This window comes from Orycteropus afer, unplaced genomic scaffold, assembly GCF_000298275.1.
Source record: "Orycteropus afer afer isolate SDZICR_OR568_19922 unplaced genomic scaffold, OryAfe1.0 scaffold00099, whole genome shotgun sequence".
Classification (NCBI taxonomy): Eukaryota; Metazoa; Chordata; class Mammalia; order Tubulidentata; family Orycteropodidae; genus Orycteropus; species Orycteropus afer.
The window spans coordinates 9243347-9257560 of record NW_006921686.1 but is presented as its reverse complement, the minus strand read 5'-3'; the positions used below and the strand labels follow the sequence as shown (position 1 = coordinate 9257560).

Here is a 14214-nt window from a genome sequence, read left to right as displayed (position 1 = left end):
CTGCCCCATAGGGTTTCCAAGGCTGTCAGTCTTTATGGAAGCAAAGCCCAAACCCAACCCACTTCCACAGAACCCAACTCACAGCACCCCTAGAGGACAGAGCAGAACTGCTCCGTATGGTTTCCAAGGCTGCAAACCTTTACAGAAGCAAACTGCCTCATCTTTCTCCCATAGAGCAGCTGATGGGTTCAAACCACCAACCTTTTGGTTAGCAGCCAAATGCTTCAGCCACTGCACCACCAAAAGACCCCCTTTGAGAAACAATAAACCCACTGCCATCGAGTTGATTCCAACTCATAGCAACCCCCATTGGGTCTCCCAGGCAGTGAATCTTTATGTAAGTAGATTGTCCTGTCTTCCTTCTGTGGAGTAGCTGGGGGGTTTGAACCACCAACCTTCTGGTCAGCAGTCAAATGCCTTAGGCACTGTGCCACCAGAGCCCCTTTGAGACACAATAAAAAAAAAAACCTCAAACCCACTGCCATCAAGTTGATTCTGACTCATAGTGACCCCCATTGGGTTGCCAAGGAGGTAAATCTTGATGGAAGTAGATTGCTCAGTCTTGCTTCCATGGAGTAGTGGCTGGTGGGTTTGAACCGCCAACCTTCTGGTTAGCAATCAGATGCCATAGGCACTGCGCCACCAGAGCTCCTTTTGAGAAACAACAGAGGGATTTTAAAAAACAAGCCATGTCAGGTGTGTGGCTGGCCAGAGTTACAGAAAATGTTCACTGATGAAACAAGGGTTGTCAGCACAAAGATACACTATTTCAAGCCTGATTATTCAACAGTTTAATACTGAAATAATTAGCAGCAGTTTATATTTTCGTATTCCTTGGTTCAATCTGTAAGGAACAGAAATGGGGTGATTCATTTCTGGCACCATTTAGCATCCTCCTCCCAAGAGCTTGGTCGGCATTGGCTGCTACACCGGTGACTCGGGTTCTTGTGTGGGGAGCCCCTCTCCTCCTGTTTTGGTAGATGACTCAGGAGTAAAGGTCTGTGCCCACACCCTGCCCCCTAGAAACACACCCCGTGTCCCTGAGGGTCACCGTTATATTCCTCCTTTATTGGCTGTCCTTGTATAATACAAATCTGCAAGTTTAGATACAAAAAAAATCTGGAAATAAAAGATAGAAAATTATCTGCCAGGCACCCCTCCCTTTCTGCCTGATCCCCTCCCCCCCAGGCGGGCACAGATGTGAGGTAACTGAGCATCTTCTCCTCCTTCCCCCTCCCCCGCTTCCTGGGCCCCCAAACTTGGCCCCTGCCCCCATGAGACCTTGACCCTAGAAAGATGTGGGCTGGGGGGGCGTGGCGAGAGGGGTGAGCACAGCATTGGCAGTGAACGCAGCAGGCAGGCCCAGGGGGCCCTTAGCTTGTGCTGTGTATGGTGGGGGATGACCAGACTTGGGGTGGGCACTCCTTTGGGGCCCAGGGGAGCCCCTGCAATGGGCATCCCTCCTCCATCCTGCCCAACACTGGAAGGTGGAAAGTCAACAACCCAAACCAAAACCCACTGCCACTGAGTTGATTCAGACTCACAGTCCCCCATCGGGTTTCCAAGGTTGTCAATCTTTCCAAGGCCACCAACCTTTCGGTTGGCTTTAACCACATTGTCCCACCAGAGCTCTTTAAGGTCAACAACAGAAACTGGGAAATGTAGCTTGAACCGAGGGCATTCAGTGGGATTGTGGCCATCCCGGTGTCTGGGAGTGAGGAGAGGGAGGCATTGCCAGGTTGAGTCTGGCAGTGAAATGAGTCCTATAGCCAGGCTGGGTCCGTCCCTGAATTCTATCTTGTCACAACCTGGGCGTCCCAATGTTGGTTCTGTAGTGATTATGGGGGTGGTAGAGAGAAGTGGTTAGAGAGAGTGTTGGGGGGCACAGCCCCAAGTACCAGGACCAGGAGAAGGGCTGTGCCTCCACTCCCAGGTGTGGGGCACCTGGGATAATGGGGTGGGCAGGGGCAGCTTGGGCTACAGTTCAATCTCGAAGGTCTTCTGCAGGTCACCAGAGAAGGGGTTGGCAGGCTTCTCTGTGGTGGATTTACCTTCTAACGCTGCCCATTGGGCCTCGAAGGGGTCCAGCTCAGGGGCCGAGGCAGGTGCTGGCTCAGGGGGCCAGGGGGCCCCATTGGGGCGTGGGTGGGCCTGACCTCCAGGGGCACTGGGCACAACAGGGGGTGGGAAGGCCCCAGCTTTCCCAAGCAGGGTGGCGGGCTGGGGCTGGAGCTGGGCAGCTGAGCAGAAGGCATTGGCCACCATCTGGGAGGGTGTGATGCCCACCACAGGTACCCGGGGCATGGGTGGGTAGCCCAGGCCTGGGTAGGCGGGCACAAAGGGGGGCTGCATATGTGGGGGCGGCAGGAACACGGCCACCTGCGCAGGTGCTGTGTCAAAGGGCCCCACTGGGGCGGGGAAGGGCTGCAGGGAGGGAAGCATGGTGGGCACAGGGGGCACCGAGGCTCCTTGCTGCTGCTGCTGCTGCTGCTGGGCCCTGGCCACCTGGGACACCTCCTCCAGCCATCGCTCAGCCTCTGAAGGTGTCCGCTTGTGCCCGGGCTGGAAGGTAGCTGCAGAGGCCACGGAGGGCTCGCCCCAGGCAGAAGTCCCTGGAGAGAGGAAAGGGGCAAGTGAGGGGGCCTGGGCAGTAGTGGACGGAACTCCCGCTGGCACTCAGGACTGCACAGGCACCAGAGCACAGGCTCTGGAGCCAGACTGCAGGGCTTTGAAGCCCAGCTCTGCTCTTCGCAAGCTGTACTGACTGGACAGTGGTTTAACTGTTCTGGACCACGGAAGGGTTGCGTGGTGTGAAGATCATACGATTCTGAGATTCTGACATCTTGAGATCAAAAAAGCAGGACTGACAGTGAGGTCGGCTTCCAGTCAGACTGGGCAGTGCTAAGCCAGTTATTAAATATTTCTGACATCATCCTTGCATCTAGTATTTTGAGAACGTAAGGTTTTAGGAGACTGCATGGATTGTTCTCAGAGTGAACTATTCTGATGGAGTGAGGTCCAACGGCTTTAAGTTTGTATTTCTAAGAGTCTAGAGTTCTACCTGGACATTGTTTGAGCTTGGAAGGTGCTTCCATGGCTCTCGGATGAGCCCAGAATATGGTGTGACATTTCTCAGAACACACTTTTCTCAAACTGTGTGACTCTGAGATTTCATGTTTCCAAATCTGTTATACTATAATATCAGTAGTTTGAAGGCTGTAGCTCTCTAAATATTAAAACCAAACTCACTGCTGTTGAGTCAGACCCGACTCATAGTGACCCCTCCTTGGGCTTCCGAGGTGGTATCACTACGGAAGTAGATTGCCCCATCTTCCTTCTGAGGAGTGGCTGGTGGGTTTTAACTGCCAGCCTTCCAGTTAGCAGTCAAGTGCCTTAGGCACTATGCCACCAGAGCTCTGGTTCTAACATGTTGTTGTTGTTGTTACATGCCGTCTAGTCAGACCCGACTCATAGCGACCCCCACTAGGGTTTCCGAGGCAGTATCACTACAGAAGTAGATTGCCCCATCTTCCTTCCAAGGAGTGGCTGGTGGGTTTGAACCGCCAAGCTTCTGGTTAGCAGTCAGGTGCCTTAGGCACTAAGCCACCAGAGCTCTGGTTCTAATATAGGAAGGTTTTAAAATCAGTCCCATAGTTCTGTAAGAGGGGGCCACCTTAGGGCATAGGGGTAAGGGGCAGGCTGGGGCAGGGTCTGGGCCTGTTGACTGACCTTCCCTACCCTGACTTCCCAGTGCCTGACCTCATGACTCTAAGGTGATCTCATGGGCCTAAGATGATCTCATGGTTCTAAGGTGATCCCTTGGTTCTAGGATCATCCCATAGCTCTATGATGATCCTATGGCTCTAAGATGATCTTATGTTTCTAAGGTGATCCCATGGCTCTAAGGTGATCTCTTAGTTCTAAGATGATCCCATAGCTCTAAGACAATCTCATTAAAAAAAAAAGAAAGATCTCATGGTTCTAAAATTATTCCATAATTCTAAGATGACCCCAAAATTCTAAGGCCCCCTGGTTCTAAGATGATCCCATGGTTCCAAGGTGATCCCATGATTCTAAGGTGATCCCATAGCTCTAAGATCTCATGGTTCTAAAATGATCCCACAACTCTAAGATGGTCCCTTGGCTCTAAAATGATCTCATGGCTCTAAGATTATAAAAACCCTGTGCCTGTGGTTATAATCCCATTTGGGAATGGGTCTTTTATGTTATGTTAATGAGAAAGCATTAGTGCAGGGTGTGTCGTAAATCAATCTCTTGAGACATAAAAGATGAAACAAGGAAATGATCAGGCAGAGATGGGGGAACACAGACGCCATGGCACCTGAAGATCACCAAGGAGTAAGGAATAGAAGCTGGAGAGGTAAGAACCTTCCCCCAGATTATTTTATGGCTCTAAAACAATCCCATGGTTCTAAGGTGATCCTAAGGTTCTAGGATGATTCCATGGCTCTAAAGTCATCTCATGGTTCCAAGACAACCCCACAGCACTAAGATGAACTAAGAGAATTCCACAGCTGTAAGATGATCCCATGGTTCTGACTAAGCCTGTGGGATTCAAGCTTCCTGGAGCCCCTGAGGTCACCCTGGATGGAGAAGGGGAATATGCAGGAGGGGCACTGCAGGTGTCCCCAGTCGAAGGACTGGGCTTACCTGTTGGAGCAGGTGGTGGACCTGCTGCTGGTGCCCCTGTGCTGGCAAAAGACGAGCTGATCTGTGTACACAGAGCATTGATGCCATCACTGTCACCGGTACCCGGAGGCTCCATCTCAGGCACTGGGAAGTCAGGGTAGGGAAGGTCAGTCAACAGGCCCAGACCCCACCCCAGCCTGTCCCTTACCCCTATGCCCTAAGGTGGCCCCCTGTTACAGCACAGGGTCCTGTCCCACACAAGGTGTATAGGTTGGTGAGTCCACTCTGCAGTAACTGAGAAGCCATGGCCACATAAATGGTAACTGTGCGTGTGGGTGTGTGACATCTGGGCGGTACAACAGTCACATTCAGTGTATAACATTTGATGGCTGACAGTGACAAGTGGAGTGGGACAGAACTAAGGACCTTAAGATCTATGAGGCCACAAGCCAGAAAAAATATTGAAAATGTATGAATTAAACAATCTGTTTAAGTACCCTGTTACGGATTGAAATGCATCTCCCCAAAACGTGCCATAAATGCTATACCTGTGGTTGTGATCCCATTTGGAGTGGGTCTTCTGTGTTATGTTAATGAGGCAGGATTAGTGTAGGGTGTGTCTCAAGTCAATCCCTTCTGAGATATAAAAGAGAATAAACAAGGAAGGGAGCAAGCAGGGTTGGGGGAAGGTAGATGCCACGCCACGTGAAGTCACCAAGGAGCCAGCGATAGAAGCTGAAGAGACAAGGCCCTCCCCCGAGAGCCAACAGGGAGAGAAAGCCCTCCTCCCGGGCCGGCACCCTGAGTGCGGACTTCTCGCCTCCTGGAGTGAGAAAATGAACTTCTGCTTGTGAAAGCCACCTACCACTTGTGGTGGTTCTGTTACAGCAGCCTCAGAGAACTATGACACACATGGACAACAGGGGCAACCGGCCAGAATGGATGCCGGCCGCACTGCTGTTCTCTGGCTGACAACACCTAGTCTTGCTTTGGGCACGCAGGCAGGGCCGTGTGCACCCGACCTGGCCTGGCCTATAATGTGCATCTTGAGGGCAGAGGTGCACCTGTGCCATCCAGACTGGTCTGTGTTGGCCTCAGGAAGGAATGAGATGAGCACAGCCATCCAAATAGACAACAGATCACCGCCAAGTGCAGTGTGTGACAAAGGGCAGTGATAATGTCACCAAGAGGTTGTTGCCAAGGGAGCATGTGTGATGCACCAGAAAGCATCAGAATAAAACTAGGCTGCAGGAGTCAACAGGTGTGACATGGGACTGCCCAGTGGGCAGGGTGAGATATGGTTTCCAGGCCACTGTCTGTGATGACTGTGTGTGGGTGAGGACCAAACAGGTAGGTGGCTTCTGATGGTGTGGCGTCTGAGTACGGCTGAAATCCAGGTGTGTGGTGACCGAGGTGAGATCCCCAGTGTGAATGAGTCCACCTGTGCGGTATATGATATGGACACCTAAGTGTGAGTGTGTGTGATCTGCAAATGTGACTTCCGAGTGCATGGATCCGGCTGTGTGGGCTCTGAGAGCAGGCAAAGCTAGAGAGAGACTTCTGTGTGTGACACCTGAGCGTGTGATTTCTGAGTGTGTGTGACTGTGTGTGTGTGAGTTCTGAGTGGGACATCTGGGTCCCACTAGCATTCCAACATCTGCATGAGTAACTTCTCAGTGTGACTTCTGACTGTGTGCAACATGGGGTGTGACTTCTGAGTGTGTGCGGTTTCTGACTGTATGACATGTGTTCTGACTCCTGAGTGTGTGTGATATCTGAAGTGTGACTTCTGAGTGTGTGTGGTTTCTTGACTGTACGACATGCAGTGTGACTCCTGAGTGTGTGTGACAATGGGTGTGTGTAATGCTGGGTAGACATGACTGGGCGTGGGACTTCTGAGCGTGTGTGGCCCGTGTGAGGGTGGCAGCTGGGTGGGTCTGTGAAATTTGTGAGGCAGTCAGTCACATCGCCGTGTGCATGCAGCTGGCTGCAGGAGTGTGAGGCTTCGAAAGAACGCCTGGGGGCTGCCACCTCTCGGGGAGCGTGTGATGGACACAGGTGTGTGCTCAGTGTCATGCTGTGTGAGTACAGCAGGTGTATCAGATGCAGATCTGAGGGTGAGTGACGCCAAGGGAGGCTGCGGGACATGAGCCGAGCGTGCGTCATTCTCAGCGTTGGCAGCTGCTCAACTGTTACCTTCTGGAGCAGCCCCGCCTCCTGGATACAGATCGACACCCTCCCACACCAACGCCCGAGGCCACGAGCTGTAGGTGTCTCAGACTTAGCATATGGCAGCAGGGGAGGCGGCTGGACTGCATCACTTCCCTGACTGTTGGTTTCTCCCGTGGACAAAAACATGGCACCGTGCCACCTCTCTCGTCCTTTGCCCATGGCAGACACTGCTTTTAGTTCATGATGTGCCACCTCTTTCATGAGTCAGACCTGACTCAATGGTAATAGATTTGATTTGTGGTCCCTAAGTGATGCAAACAGTTGGCACTTGACTGAGAGACTAATGGTTGGTGGTTCGAACCCACACAGTGGGGCCATGCAAAAAAGGCCTGGCCATCTGCCTCTGTAAAGATTACAGCCGAGAAAACCCCATGAAGCAGTTCTACTCTGTACCACCTGAGGCTGCCATGAGCTGGAACTGACTCTCAACAGCAACAGGTTTAGCTTTTTTTGGTTTCCTTTCCCTTGTTCATGGCAGACATTACTAATCAAATACAATCTTTTCCCCACTGAGCCACTGACCCCTCACCTAGCCAGGTCTCATGGCTCTACTTGGTCAAATGCTGGAAGAGAGGACAGGCCCATGCAACTCCATCTTTCCTTCAAACAAAACAGGCCATGTATACTGCCTTTCTCCTATGCCCTGTTCATGGAAGACATTGCTAACCAATCAGGATGTGCCACGTCTTTCCTCTCCACTGTCCCTGGAAGACCTGGCTAACCAATTACTACGTGTGCTGATGGCCTCTGCCCACGCCTTTGCCCACAGCCAACATCACTAATCTCTCACAGTGTCCCTGATCCCTATGCTCGCCTGTGCCCTTCACCTCTTAGTTCCACTGGTCAAATTCTGGGAGTCTCTTGTTGGGCAAGAACCTAAGACTCCTGCTGCCTGCTGTTCTCTCTTCTTGCCAATGGTACATCTGCTGCTTAATCAAGTGGTGAGCCACCCTCTCTCCTTTTTCTTGCTGACAGCAGACATTCCTAGGAGAGCATGATGTATGCCTATGCTCTAGTCTCCCTGCTCAAGGCAGGCATTGCTAATACATCACAATCCTTCTTTCCTCTGAGCTAGACCTCATGGCTCTACCGGACAAAGGCTCTTGGCAGAAAGCACAACCCAATGTGCCTTTGCTTCCTCCTAACAAAAACGTGTGATGTTCTTCTTCTTTCTGTAGCCCATGACAGACCTCCCTGCCATAGCAGACATTGCTAATCAATCATGATTTGTGCCACCTCTCCTCTCTAACTTGCCCATGGCAGATGCTGATAGTTAATTATGATACGTTCTACTTCTCTGTCATTTGCCCAGGGCAGACAGTACTAATCAATCATGGTGTCTACCACTTCTCCTATGTTCCTTGCCTGCAGCAGACAGGGCTAATGGATCCCAATGCTCCTCCCCACTGAGCCCGGGGCTCACCTGTGCCCTTCACCTGGAAGTCAGTCCGGCGCTGCAGTGTGGAAGGCAGCTCGTTCAGCCGCAGGCTCAGCTGCCGTTTGAAAGGTGAGTTCTTCTGGCTGAGCGCGGGGAACCCACGGAAGGAGCCCTGGCGAACCAGCTGCTCCAGAGGGGCATGGCGCCGGGGGATGGCAGCTGCAGTGGTGCCCGCAGCCACCGGGGTGCCTGCCTCACCCTTCTCGCCAGGGGACGTGGTGGCTGGTGTCGGAGATACATGTCCAGGCTGGGCAGGGCCTGGAGCCACAGTGGGGGCTGCTGCTGCCTCTGCTGGAGACATGGAGAGACAAGGGTCAGGCATTTCACCTTGGCATGCAAGCCCCGCCCACCTGGTCCCCTGATCTTCCCCAAGGCTGCTGCCTTCCTCATCCTCAAGGGTCAGTGCCCTGAAACCAATCCTGCCCCACTCAAGCCAAGACCACCCTCTCAGGAGCCCCCTGGGGAATCCTCCCCCAACCCGACCCCTCTGTCTCTCTCTAGCTTACTGGCCCTGATCTGTCCTCCTCTGCTGCTCCCTCCCTCTCTTCTCTGAGACTCTCCAACTCCCTTTCTGACTAAGGTAACATGCACTTATTTGGCTCACGAACATCATATTGTGCAATGTTGCGAGGGCTTTGCAGGCATTAATGCATCAAGCTTCACAACCACCCAGCAAGGTAGGCTCAATCATCATCCCCATTTCATAGATGTGGAAAGTTTCCCAAGTCACAACAGCAGGACGGGGGAAGCTGACTCCAGCTTCAAATGACTGCCCTGAACTGCCTCTCCCTCTGCCTCAGTTTCCCCATCGTGCCTTCTCTCTGTCTGCGCCTCTTGTGGTCTCCCGCATACCACTCTTTCCACTGCAAGTATCTCCTCCCTTCTGGGAGCCGCTACCCGTCCTTCTAGGCACACGTCATCCTCTGAACAGCTTTCCAGACTGTTCCAGCCCCTCACCGAGCTCTCTCCTTTCTGGGACTATTTTCTGTGCTCTAGGGGAAAACCTGGTCTCCCCACTCAACAAATAGGGCAGGGTCCCAGCCACCACTGCCAATACACACACACACCCTCCTAACTGGGCCTCAGTGAACTGCAGCTTGAATACTGGAGGGGTTAGACTCAGACCCAGAGAGGGCGTGGTGACTGCCCCCAGTAGGGCTTCTCCCACCCTCCAGGGTGAGGTGGCTGAGGCCTGCACACGGGTGGGGCCTGGTGCAGTGCAAACAGCCTAGGACAGAGTGGAACAGGGAAGCCACCTTGGCCTCCACCTCATTGTGAGACCTCAGGAAGTCTCCCGCCCCTCTGGGCACCAGTTTCCCCAACAATTTTATTTTTATTGTGGTTTGGTTGAAAGTTTGCAAAGCAAATTCATTTTCTATACAAAAGTTCATATACATTTTGTATCAAGACACTGACTTCAGTCCTCACAATGTAATAGCTCTCTTCCTCCCTGTGGTCACCTCTCCCCTGTGTCCTTCTCTTCCCCTCCCACCCCTGGAGCTGTCTCCCTGTCCCCAGTGATTCTTGTTTTTCCCAGTTGCCACCGAGTCAACTCTGGCTCACGGTGACTCCACGTGCCCCAGGAGAACTGGCTCCCCAGGCTCTCGACGGCCAACTGTTCTGGAAGCAGGTCCCCTCGCCTTTCTCCGGAGGTGCCTCTGGGCAGCCGTGAACCTCCAACCTTCTGGTGAGCAGCCCAGGCACCCTAACCATTGGTACCACCCCAGGACTCTTCAACTGTAAACCCAGGATGAGCACCCCAGTGCTATTCCAGGGCCTCTTGAGAGGGCCAGCTGAGGCAGTGAATCTGCCAAAAAAAAACCGTAATAGACAATTTTGTAAAAAATGCACTCCTTGGGAACTACTCACGTACACAGGAGGAAAAAAAAAACAAACCAAACCACAATGCTTTGTGAAAATACGGTGCCTTCAGACTGTGAATCGGCAAGTAAACGTAATCCACTATCTTATAACCAAACCTACTGCCATTGAGTTGGTTCTGACTCCTAGTGACCCCCACTGGGTTTCCAAGGCCGTAAATCTTTATGGAAGTACATTGCCCCATGAACTTGGTCTCCCCACTCAACAAAGAGGGCAAGGTCCCAAGGTGAGTGCACACACACACACACACACACACACATTATCTGTAATGAGTAAGTTGTCTTCTGGGTGGTACAAATGGTGAAGTGCTCAAGTGCTGACCAATGCACTCAGAGGCACGCTGGAAGAAAGGCCTGTCACCTACCTCCAGGAAATCAGCCACTGAGAACTACGGAGGGAGCACGGTTCTACTCCGACCCACACGGGGTCACCTTGAGTCAGCATCGTGGAGCAGCTGGTGGGTTTGAACTGCCGACCTTCTGGTTAGCAGCCAAATGCCTTACCCACTATCCCCCAAAGCTCCTGGCAGGTCCGGGAGTTCATCCCTTACTCTGTAAACTCTCATTTGCTGGGCAAACAGTAAGGGCTTTGTGTAACGCAAAGTACCGAGAATTTATAGTATACTTCAGTAACAGGAAAATCTTCTGCAGATGTTGTAATGTGCTTTATGTGTGAGAATGGTCTTTGTGAATTCTAAATGGAGAGTTTGTGAACTAGAAGGACCGTGTACAGAGTATGCTCTTTGTAAACCTGAAACATGACCTTGGTCAACTTCACTTTGTCGCGTGGTGGCGGGGCTGCCAAGTCAGCTCCGACTCATGGTGACATTATAATAACAGGACGAGACGTGACCGCCTGGTTCTGTGTCATCTAATTGCTGGTGTGTCTGAGTCCATTGTGTTATGTTTTACCACTGATAACCTTCAAATTTTAATACACTACATAAACCGGAAAATGCTTTCCATGTTGCAAAGAACTTTTAAAAAGGATTGTGAATGGTTATGTAACTTTAAGCAAAAATATACCTTGTACACTCTAATATTCTAGTAAATGATAGAAACTTACTTTCCTAAATTTTTATTTGAAAAAAAAAAAAAAACCTGCCTGCCATCAAGTTGGATCCGACTCATAGCGACCCCTCCTTGGGTTTCCAAGGCGGTATCACTACAGAAGTAGATTGCCCAATCTTCCTTCCAAGGAGTAGCTGGTGGGTTTGAACCGCCAGCCTTCTGATTAGCAATTAGTTTTTTTTTTAGTGAAAAATAAATAAGTAAAATAATAATAATAAGGATCCAAGTCTGGATCACACCTTCCATTGATGAGTAGTTGTCAGATCTCTTTATTCTCCTTTAATCTGTGTCGGTTTCCAGTGATGATTCTTTCCAGTAATCAGTTTCTAGTAATTTTAACCACTGTTTCTCAATTTTTTTTGAAACTATAAACCAAAAAACCAAACCAAACTCACTGCCGTGGAGTCAGGTCTGACTCACAGCAACCTTTCTTTGCGTTTCCGAGGTGGTATGACTATGGAAGTAGATTGCCCAATCTTCCTTCCGAGGAGTGGCTGGTGGGTTTGAACTGCCAGACTTCTGGTTAGCAGTCAAATGCCTTAGGCACTATGCCACCAGAGCTCCTTTTTGAAACTATAGTCTACAGTAAAAAAATAAATAAATAAAATATATACATCATGATTCAACGCACTGTAAAATACACATGCATACACACACTATTTTAGAATTTACAAAGTATTTACTATTTACATCGGCACCCTGGTGGTGCAGTGGTCAAACGCTGAGCTGCTAAAGGCTTCTACAAAGACTGACGGCCTTGGAAACCCTATGGGGCAGTTCCACGCTCTCCTTTATGCGCGCTGTGACTCAAGCGTTTTTATTTTACTTATTTATTTTACCATTTACATAGTGTTAGAGTTTATCAGGTGTTTTCCAAACTTTTTGAATAAGAAAACCTTTTACATGGTGACCCATTCCACATACACATACAAATGTATATACTGCATAAAAGCACCATTAAAATCATACTTATCCTTACCACAAAAAAGAACTCTGTGGGGGTAGTGCCTAAGGCACTTGACTGCTAACCAGAAGGTTGGTGGTTCAAACCCACCAGCTGCTCTGTGGAAGGAAGACTGGACAATCTACTTCTGTAAAGATTTACCACCTCAGAAACCCAACGGGGGTCACCATGAGTTGGCATCGACTTGAAGGCAGTGAGTTTGGTTTGGGTCACCCTTACCACATTTGATATACTCCAATCTTTTCCATCCTGTTTCTTTTTATAACGTCACAAGCAAGCAAACTGAATTTATAATGCACCACTAACTTTTGATACCAAAAAAAACACAAAAAATTCAAACCCACCGCTTTGGAGTCGATTCCCACTCATGGCGACCCCACGTGTTAACGAGCAGGGCTGCTCCAGGGTGCCTTCTTGGCTGTTATCTTTAGGGAGGAGCCTGGGTGGCACAAGCAGTTTGTGATTGGCTGCTAACAGAAAGGTTGGCAGTTCCGACACACCCAGGGGCTCCATGGAAGAAACACTGGTGACCTGCTTCCGGGAAAGTCCCAGCCAAGGAAACCCTGTGCAGTCTACTGTGTCCACGGGGTTGCTGCGAGTCAGGGACCGACTGGACGGCAACTAACAACAACCTTTCCGGAAGCCGATCACCACGCCTTTCTTCCAAGGGGCTGCTGGGTGCCTGTCCCTCTCAAGAACTTTAACCAAACTCAGGAGACCCCAAACAGTTTGAAGCACCCGAGAACCTCCCTGACTTGGCAGGAAATAGAGCGTTGGTGAGTTGTGCTATGACTTGTGACCTGCAGAGTATTTCTCCAAGAACTCTTAAACTGAACTGTGTTTCACAAACACTAATAAAACTTTGGGGTCTCGCCCTGCTTTGTAAACCGTAGAGTCCCGGGACCTCTGCAGCTCTCCCCCAAAAACTGGATCCCCCGGCCCCACCCTCCAGGTAACACCCACCTTTCTTTTTGTCTGGAGCCTCACGCTCTGTGGGCCGCCCGCCTCCAGACAAGCGGAAGGAGCCCTCGCGGGAGAAGCTGGTGCGGCTGGCATCGAAGGCGGCTGTGACCCCGCATTCCTTTTCACGCCTCTGTTTTCGTTCCAGGCAGGCCGCGAAAGCGCAGCCCACGGCGTGGCTCAGCCTCTCACCCTGTGGGAAGAGGCCAGGCAGGAGGAGTCAGAGATGCCGCGCTGCAGACGGGATGCCTGGAGCCCCGAGTTCCAGCCCCTAGATGCTGGCTGGCTCTGAACAAGTCTCTTCACCTCTCTGAGCCTCAGTGTGCCCGTCTGTACCGTGACAAAGGGGATTACAAACGACAGTCCCCGAGTGAGAGAAGCCACACAGAAAAGAATGCACGCTGTGCATGTATAATAAAGTATGTGGCTGGACTCTGTCCCCAGTTCCTGGGAGGTGACCTTTAAGTCCTAGGATTTCTTGAGTGACTGGAGTGTATGGGTCATTCATGCCCGGTCCCCTGGACCACACCTGAGATAGCTCATGGTAAGGAGAGGACTCGGGATGGAAGCTGGCCATCCCAGGAAGACCAGCTGCACGAACAGAGGGTTGAGGCTTTGAGTCGAGTGATACCATTCCAGACCTCAGAGGAGGGAAGAGGGTGGAGGCAGTTCAACTATGTGGGTGATGATCAATCACACCTATAGGATAAAACCCCAATAAAAACTCTGGACACTGAAAGTCAGGTGAGCTTCCTGGGTTGACGATACTTTGGACAGAGTGTTCTCCGCCAACCATGGGAGGGTCACGCAGCCCGGAGCACACAGAAGCTTTGCGTTTAGGACCCCTCCACCCCAGACCTCACCCTGATTTGGAATCATAAGTATAGCACCTTCCTGGGTTCTAAGGAGCCCTGGTGGCCTAGTACCTAAGGCATCTGACTGCTTACCAGAAGGTTGGCGGTTCAAACCCACCGGCCACTCCGCAGAAGGAAGACTGAGCAATCTACTTTCATAAAGAT

The 14214-nt window shown here is 51.1% G+C and overlaps 1 protein-coding gene across 1 annotated transcript in view; it reads right to left on the bottom strand.

Annotated features, from left to right (window-relative positions):
* Positions 1–1977: 1977 nt before the first annotated feature.
* NUMBL (NUMB like endocytic adaptor protein) overlaps positions 1978–14214 on the bottom strand; it is a 31729-nt gene continuing 19492 nt past the window's right edge. The window contains exons 7-10 of the mRNA XM_007942975.1: positions 13199–13388; positions 8306–8611; positions 4672–4794; positions 1978–2612 (exon numbers count right to left, since the gene is read on the bottom strand). Of these exons, the coding sequence (XP_007941166.1) occupies positions 1978–2612; positions 4672–4794; positions 8306–8611; positions 13199–13388 (1254 nt within the window). The remainder of the gene's footprint in view (positions 2613–4671; positions 4795–8305; positions 8612–13198; positions 13389–14214) is intronic.